Source organism: Lygodium microphyllum, chromosome 17 (genome assembly GCF_053477565.2).
Source record: "Lygodium microphyllum isolate KBCC chromosome 17, Lygodium_microphyllum_v1.1.10, whole genome shotgun sequence".
In the NCBI taxonomy this organism is placed as follows: Eukaryota; Viridiplantae; Streptophyta; class Polypodiopsida; order Schizaeales; family Lygodiaceae; genus Lygodium; species Lygodium microphyllum.
The window spans coordinates 12,258,320-12,266,737 of NC_141151.1; the positions used below are offsets into that span (position 1 = coordinate 12,258,320).

General features: G+C 45.0%; 1 protein-coding gene across 2 annotated transcripts; it reads left to right on the forward strand.

Annotated features, from left to right (window-relative positions):
* The first annotated feature begins 1,293 nt into the window (after positions 1 to 1,293).
* On the forward strand, positions 1,294 to 7,277 carry LOC148021575 (uncharacterized). Of its 2 annotated transcripts, none has more exons than XM_087696991.1 (12): positions 1,294 to 2,288; positions 2,477 to 2,544; positions 2,658 to 2,710; positions 2,836 to 2,913; positions 3,000 to 3,062; positions 3,160 to 3,418; positions 3,619 to 3,686; positions 3,792 to 3,864; positions 3,967 to 4,028; positions 4,151 to 4,220; positions 5,128 to 6,045; positions 6,725 to 7,277. In XM_087696991.1, exons 1-12 carry the CDS (start codon positions 2,038 to 2,040, stop codon positions 6,898 to 6,900), a joined length of 2,139 nt encoding a protein of 712 aa, XP_087553117.1. In that variant the 5' UTR covers positions 1,294 to 2,037; the 3' UTR covers positions 6,901 to 7,277. The 2 variants fall into 2 exon arrangements, with proteins under 2 accessions (XP_087553117.1, XP_087553118.1); XM_087696992.1 differs by having other exon boundaries at positions 1,295 to 2,288; positions 3,003 to 3,062; positions 6,725 to 7,276.
* The last annotated feature ends 1,141 nt before the right edge of the window (positions 7,278 to 8,418 follow it).

The following is an 8,418-nucleotide window of genomic DNA, read 5'->3' on the forward strand; positions in this document are numbered from 1 at the left end:
GGATAAAGGATATGGTTTCTTTTCTACCTCTTGAGTAGATTTCAACATAACTTGGCCTGAATGTCAAAGCAATAGCTTGGATGTAGCTAGTTCTCTCCAAGCTCAAAATCAAATTGACTTACTTTTTAAATTGTATAAGGAAAGGAGATGTTGAAGCACTAGGTTAATGTTGATGGTAAGTTGCTTATTGCCATGAAGGAGAGGTATGCCTTTAGAGAGCCTAATGCTTGCCAGTTTCTCAAAACAATGAATACATGGCAAAAGGAAGAACCGAGGTGTATGATGAGAACTTGGAAGAAGCATCTTAAGAAAGGTATTAGAGCCACTCACTCTCACAAGATAAGTATTTTGTTATGGAGGTTAGTGCCAACAAGTTGGCCAGTAGAGAAGAGGTTTTGTAAGTTTAGGAGAATCTTGCCAATGTGTTTTCTTTGCAATAAGGAAGAGACAAATATTAAACATCTATTTTGGGATTACATAGAAGTTCAAGGCCTATGGAAACATGTCATAAACTTCACTATGTTGTCAATTGGCAGTAGATGATTTTTGGTGTGATAAGGGTAACCCTAATGAAAATGCTTTGAAAAGATTTGGGCTATCCTCAGAGGCTTAATGATCTAGGCAATTTTGGACCTTTAAGAAGAATATAGTTTTTGGTTGGGCTTGCATCACTATGTCCTAGCCAATCCTAGCACTAATACATTTGTGGAAGCTCAATTTTTTGTTTAAGAAGCGTGTTAAAAACGATATGATGTGCAAACATATAAAAACCTTAGCTTAAAGATCTATATAGTTAGATCTTGTTTTAACCTCTTTTTGGTGATGTACATACTAAAATGATATGCACATTTACCAAAAAAAAAAACCACCATTGCCAGGTCCTTAAGTAAAGAGCCTCTAGGTGGCTTCCGAACCAGGGATGATGGCTATATGCAGACGCTTGATAGATCCGTAAGGGCACCCCACGATGAGTGATTGTATGATGCCCCGGAGTTCTTTTGGTAGGGGACTTTTGCAAGTTGTGCAATGTGCAGGGACCAGACGGTGCGATGTGTGTGCGCCAAACATTTTTGAAATTTGAAAGTATAAAGCACACACACGGCCTACGGGCCCCGAGGGGTGATGATTCATGAAATGCTAAAGGAAGGGGGGAGATAGAGAGAACGTCTGACGTCTGAACAGTAAGGATGGATGGTAGCAAGATGCAACATAAGATATAAATGTTGATGTGGAGAGAGTTTTGACACATTATAATTGTGTGTCGAGGAAGGAGGGGTCGAGTTTTGTCACGGAGCCAGCTCTCAAATGATAAGGGGCGGCCACGTCATGTCGATGGGCCTGGGAAACCGGCTTCTAACTTCTCGAACTTTTGTTTACTTATTGGGGTTGGCCTGCAGCCTCCGCTGCGCAAGAGCGCGCGAGGCTCAACGGTTCTATATGGACTTGTAAAGCTGCAAAAATAAGAAAAAGAGGGAAAGACGAGGGAGAGTTGCCTCCAAACAGGCTAAAAATAGATGAGGCGAGACTCTTCGGTCTTCAAATTCAAAAACTTTCGGAGGCCACCGGTGGTGGGAATTTGGAAAGAAGAGGCATCGTCTGTCTAATCAGGGAGCCCAGAAGAAGAAGCGCTCTTGCAAGCACAAGCCCTCAATTTTGCTCTTCCCCCCTCCCTCTCTTCTCTGTCGTTTCATTAGTTTTCGGTTTTTAGCTTTGCTTATTAATTATTTATTATTAACTGGCTCCTACAATTGGTGTGTACGGGGGAGTGTGTCACGCAACGTCAACTTAACAACGCGCGCAACACCGACGACGATTAGAACGATTTCGAGAAACGCAGCGACCCCGCTCCTGCCCCCCCCCCCCCCCCCCCTTTCTGTGTGTCTCTCCGCCCCTCTCCCGCCATCACACACATCTTTAGTTAGCTCGAGGCTTGCCAATTTAAGTTCGGCCATTGCAAGCCATTATCTCCTCTCTCTCTCTCTCTCTCTCTCTCTCTCTCTCTCTCTCTCTCAGAGATCCCCATTCGAATTGCCTCTCATGCCCGCCAAGGCTCTCTTCCCGTTCATGGCCGCAGCGACCCCCGCTCCCCCTCCCGTCTTCCTCAACCCTTCTTCCTACGATGGCCCCCGCGATTACGTCTTCCATGCCGCAGCCGCAGCAACCTCCGATGCCGACACCATTCGGACCTACGCTTCCTCCCACCCCCCCCACCACCATCACAGCGGGGCTGCCGCTGCCGCTGCCGCTTACAGTCGCAAGGAGAAGTCCCTTGGCCTCCTTTGTGAAAAGTAAGCGCTCTCACTCACTCACTCTCACACACTCTCTCTCTCTCTCTCTCTCTCTCTCACACACACACACACACACACACACACACACTCTCTCTCTCTCTCTCTCTCTCTCTCTCTTTCTGTGTGTGTGTGTGGGTCTGTCTGCCTGCGCAAATTGCCATAACTGCGTCTGCCCATACAATTCCCAGCTTCTTGAACCTGTACTCGCGCGAGGAGGTCGACTCCATCAGCCTCGACGATGCAGCTAACCGCCTAGGTATCTCCCTCTCTCTTAGGCATTTTCAAAACTGTCTCGATTATGCTACAATAAAGACAAATTTCTATTGCCTGCATCTGGTCCTCACCATAGCCGTCAATTGGTGGCACCAGGCGTCGAGAGAAGACGGATCTACGACATTGTCAATGTGTTGGAGAGTGTCCAAGTAAGAAATCGTATATCTTTCTTCATGGATCATGTCAATTGTGTTGATTATCCGGAATTAGACATTCGTCTGTTTTCTTCTCTCACGCGATTGCTCCCTGTGTCCTTGTTTTGCCACACACACAGGTCCTCGTGCGTAAGGCCAAAAATTGCTACACCTGGCACGGCTACAGCAGAATTCCTCAAGCTCTGGAGTCAATTAAGGTGTTTCACGAGGGATATCTCTGCTCTAGATTCATTTTGCTGCTGTCCATCTTATCAGATCCGCTCAACACAATTTGTGTTTGTAGCAGGAAGCGGCGTCACAAGAGAACGGACTCGCCGGATTCAGGGGCACAGAGGCTGCAGGGAGGGTATGTGGAACCGCAAATTCTGTGCAATTCTTCGATTAGGGAGCTATACGCGAAATTAACTATGTTTGTTTTTCTCTCTGTCTGATCCTACGAGCAGGAAAGTCACTCCGACGACGAAGAAGAGGAAGATGACAGCAACTCTGCAGGTGGTATTCTTACTACCATCGCAGAGAATTGCGATAATTCGTCACTACACGATCCAGCTGCGAGAGGCAATGGTCAGAGTAGGAGCCCTGTCTCTGTTCTTCCCGACGAGTCCATGCTCTTGTTGAACATGAAGTATGGGCCATCCTCTGCTGTTCTTCATCACGAAACCGAACAGAACCACACAGCTGCAATCCTGAAATCTAGAGCTGGTACATACATTCATCACATTCTTCTGATTAACCGAATTCGGCAAGTCTCTCCCAGCAAATTAGTATGACTCGGTTGTTGTCTAAATTTACGCTACTAAGTTTTGTTGTACACTCATCGCTTTGATGATTGACTGAATTGCCAGTTTAATTTATGCTTACTAGGTTTTGTTGTACAATCTGGTCTTTTTGATCTTCGTCAGAGTCAAGGAGGGAGAAGTCGCTTGGTCTTCTCAGCCAGAAATTCGTGCAGCTCTTTCTCGTCTCTCAAGTAAGTGCTGGCTTTTGCTTATTTAATCTTAATTTTTTTTTCTTTCTCATCTCGATTTGCTCCTTTCCCGTTCGGGTTGATCCTTATAGCGAGGTTTGACGGCAGACTAAAATCGTTTCGTTAGAAGATGCTGCCAAAGTGCTGCTGGGAGACTGTAAGGAGCCATCCAAGCTTAAGAGTGAGCTCAATTAACTACTTTATTAAAGTTGTAAATCCTGATTACAAGCATAAAATGCCAATGTTAATACCAAAGCGTAATGCTTTTGACTCGCATTTACAGCCAAGGTTAGGAGGCTCTACGACATCGCAAATATTCTGACATCTCTTCAGTTGATTGAGAAGGTGTGCATGCAATGCACATAACATGTCTTGAACATGACTGTGGTTTCGATTCAAGTCATGTATGGTGTTTTCATGAATTTGGCCTTAAATTTACCAAAAGCCCTTTGAATGTGCATGTGCAGACGCACGAGACAAAGAACAGGAAGCCCGCGTTTCGGTGGTTGGGTGTGAAAGGCATATCAGAATCCGCAGGTGACATGCATGGGCCTTTTCATCAATCCGATGGACAGTTAAATGGTCAAAATTAAGAAAACAATTTCACAAGGAGGGTAGCAGTAGATAAGCGGGAAATTCAAAAATTTTGAATATGCACTGTGCACCCGCCCGCCCATGTGTATGTATGGGTTTATGTGATTACATGTGTATGTAGTGCCGGCATGATACAAATGTATGGACCATGTCCTTTTAATGCCCGAGCTATGTATGTTTGGCATTTGCACATGCTCATGTGTATGTAGTGCCGGCATGATACAAATGTATGGACCATGTTCTTTTAATGCCTGAGCTATGTATGTTTGGCATTTGCACATGCTCATGCGTGTATAACCTACACGTGAGCATCTTATTAGTAAATATGCTGCAGTTCTATGTATATGGGTGTGTGACTTCCATGTGTATGTAACGCCTGCATGATAACAATGTATGCATATGTTTGGCACCTGCACTTGGTCATGCATGTGCAGACGACACGTGAGCATCTCATGTCAGTAAATGCAAGTGTGTGCCGCAGCTGTATCTAATGCCTGCATGTGTGTAATCTCATGTCTATAATGTCTGCATGATCCCATCATCTCAGTGTATGTGTATGTTTGGCACCTCTACACGCTCATGCATGTGTAGCCTACACGTGAGGATCTCATGTGTCAGTAAATGCGCGCGTGTTGCAGCTGCAGCTGCAGGTTGTGCTAACTGCTAATGCATGTGCAGAGCTGCACATTCTGGTGATCCAGTAGATATTGCAATTGCACCTGCACCTGCACACGCAGGTATCTGAACGCATGCTTACATGGGCTGCATCACATGCGAGTAAATGTACGTGTTTGTTGCAGCTGCGCATGCATTTGGGCTAATCCTAATTGCATGATGATCGCATGCGCAGCTGCTCACTCTGCCGGTCCGCAATCCGAAGGTCTGAAACGCAACCGCTGCAGCGATGGCAGCAGCAGGGATGCGTCTGCTAAGGAGGGTGGAAGGCCGGATGTTGCTGCAAGATGTGCCAAGCGGAGTAACAATGGTAAAGTCAGGCAGCCATTGCAGGCCAGGAACACTAACATAATGGCAGGGCCCCTGTATAACCCTGTGGCATGCTATCCTCCTTCCAGAGTTCTGCATCGAGATGGGGCCAAAATAATGGATCCGCCATCAGGGCCAGCAGCAACAGGCACAGCAGTTGCAGCAATGTCATCATCATCGGGCAAGCCCGCAGGAGGCCTCACACTTGGCACGACAGGAGGGTGGAGGGAGTGGAGGACACTGTCGTCTAATCCTGCTCATCATCAGCAGCAGCAGCAGCTGCACCAACAACAAGACGCTGGAAGGAAGGACTCATCTTGTGGAGAAGGGGGTGAAGCTACAGGAGGCCACTGTGAGGAGAACAAGCAGTCTCTGCTAGAGGAAGAAGGGGAATTAGAGGAGAATTGCCACCCAGCAAGCTCCTTTTGCTCCTCCCATCACCACAGTCTCAAGCAGCAGCAATGTTGCAGCAGTTACCCTTCAGCGTCCCCTATTCTCTCTTGTGCCGCTGCCAACAACAGCAGCAGGACCAACGGTGCTGGCTGCTGCAGCTGCCCCAAAACCCTGCAGGAGAATTGCATGCCCTTCTTCATGAACTTTCCATTCTTGGGTTCATTGTGCCCCTGCCACCACCACCACCACCACCACGAGTGCCACTGTCACCACCGCTACCACTGTGCCAGTGCTGCCCCCTTCCAGAGCTCTATTTCCTCCGGCAGATGCAGTTCCCATGACTGCCAGGGTGCCAATGTCAACGCTGCTTCTCTGTACTACCAGAACGAAGGTACCCTCCACTTCCCATTATGGCAATTTGCACATATTATCACCCTTAGACCTTAGTGTTCTGCATCCGCAATACCTGCTAAGAGTGGATGAACGTGTGTGAATATGTTTGTCATTGTTGATTTACATGTGTACATCACTAAACGTGTATGAGTACTACATACAAGAAATACTCTTTCATACATACTGATGATGCAGCATCGAGTGTTATGCACGTCCATCTATCAATAATGATGCAGCATCGAGTGTTATGCACATCCATCTATCAACCCGTTATCATGCATGTACTGCACGCACACACATCCCAAAGTCAGAGAGAGATGTATAGTGGGAGGGAGAGAGATGTATGAGAGTGAGAAAGAGTTTCTTTAAGATGTATAAATGTTATGCACAGATGTATGATTTGTTTATTCCTTCATCTCTATATGCATAATCTGTTTATCCGTTCATCTATCTATCGATGTTCAAATGCATGTATCTTTTACGAGTGGCCCAGTATGACATAGGACGGCTTTTGAATAACGCCTCTAGTAGGCTCAAATGTATGAACAGTCTGCTAGCTATGTATGATGCACGATTTCTGTACCTGTTGTAAAGCGTGCACAGTGACTGTCACATGTAGTACGCATGCACCTCATGCAAAACTTAATTTAAGTGCTTGTGGGTTTGATTTGATGCAGCGCTAAACCACATGTTTGCACACTATATGGAAGCCTGGAAGTCGTGGTATATGCAAGCTGCGGCTTGCACTGCCGTTGCTCAGCCTCCTGCCCCTCCTTCCTCTGCTGATGATGAAGTAGAAGGGCATCAAGTGCCTTCCAAGGACAGCGAGTCCTCCATGCAGAGCACATCGTGACCATGGGCCATCTCTCCTTCTTCCCTCTCTCCATCCGTCTCAGTAGTAGTAAGTGCAATTGGCCAATTTGTTGTACACTCCCAAGTTACTCAATAAGCCTCTTGGATTGTTCACACACGCTCTCTACATAGATTGAAACATACCAACAGAGGGAAATTACACCATTTTTCCTTGTCCCATAGTCCCAAGTGTACAAAGCCATTGAGCCATAGCAACATCGCTGTCGATTCTTGACAGTTGAAAAGCTTGAAACATTGTTTTATAGGTCTTTCAGTTCGAAATTGGAGTTTCCAAAGAACCATCCGGCCTGGAACTTTCACTTCTATCAAATGTCTCTCCATTGCACTTCTGTTTCTAAGGTCTCTATGTTTCTATGAATGTCGAAACTCAGCCAAACTTCGCCTAAAGGAGTGTCTAAGCTTGTCAGCGTTGTTCATAAGTGCATGCTATACTAATCGTTGGTTAGGGGATCTTGCTTGTTCTTGCCCGTAAAATCATCCATTGGTTTACTAGGGCTAGGATTTTGTAGGTTTTGTAGATTTTCTTTCTTTTAAAACAATGCCAACTATCAAAGTTAGCACAAAAGAGAATGTAAAACCAGCATAGGGTGATAGAACACACCTCATGTGCAATTTTTATATTGTTGTTTTTTACATGGAAGCTAGCTAGGTGGACGTGTGTAGTTAGTTGAATCATGAGAAGATTGGAGTTAGATGTGTGTAGTTAGTCTAATTGTTGTTTCTTACATGGAAGCTAAGTAGGTAGATGTGTATAGTTAGTCCACTCATGAGAAGATTGGACAAAATCCATCGAATCCTTATGGGAGGGAATTATACTAGTGAAGTAGTTGTTTCGTAAGTGTTCTAAATGGTAGGTAATGTTCGAGTTGAGTCATGGAACAAAAAATCATGCTCTACTTGGAAATCATGGAGAGATGGTACAAATGCTCTCTAAGAATTCATAAAGGGGATAGTGCCCTAATACCATGTAAGCTTTTAAGAGAGAACTATTGGATTTATACGGTGGATTTGATGTTCTTTGGATATGACAAATGCATAGATAAATACGCACATGTTTATCTTGGTCATCTTTTAAAGGTGGATTTCCCTACCTTAGAAATGAAAGATTTGCAAAGCGAACTAGTTTGTAAGCTAGACTAGAATTTTTCTTTATTTTAGACAACCCACCAATGTGCAATGTGCATGCCTAGAAAGCATAAGGCAATCGTTGACTAGTGGTTGCAAGGCATTGATTGGTGGGTTGAGAAAACAAATGAATAAACGCTAAAAGCTTAATCCATGCAGAGAGCTCAAAGCCATCTTGATTATTGTATGATCGAAAAGCAAATCCAAAAATACATGCTCCTTTTCCATGCTAGCATGTAAGAGGTTTATAATGCACTCATATGCATGGATTGAAAAGCACATCTAAGAATACCCATGCTCATTTTCCATGCTAGCATGTAAGAGGTATATAGTGAACTTGTATACAAGCATTGTGATAGATTGGCTTGCCATT

Bases quoted from the DNA above. Each gene is read 5' to 3' on its own strand.
- LOC148021575 (XM_087696991.1), top strand. From the start codon at position 2,038: ATGCCCGCCAAGGCTCTCTTCCCGTTCATGGCCGCAGCGACCCCCGCT. The intron at 3,687-3,791 runs GTAAGTGCTGGC...GTTTGACGGCAG, and splicing joins AGCTCTTTCTCGTCTCTCAA to ACTAAAATCGTTTCGTTAGA. The intron at 6,046-6,724 runs GTACCCTCCACT...GATTTGATGCAG, and splicing joins TCTGTACTACCAGAACGAAG to CGCTAAACCACATGTTTGCA.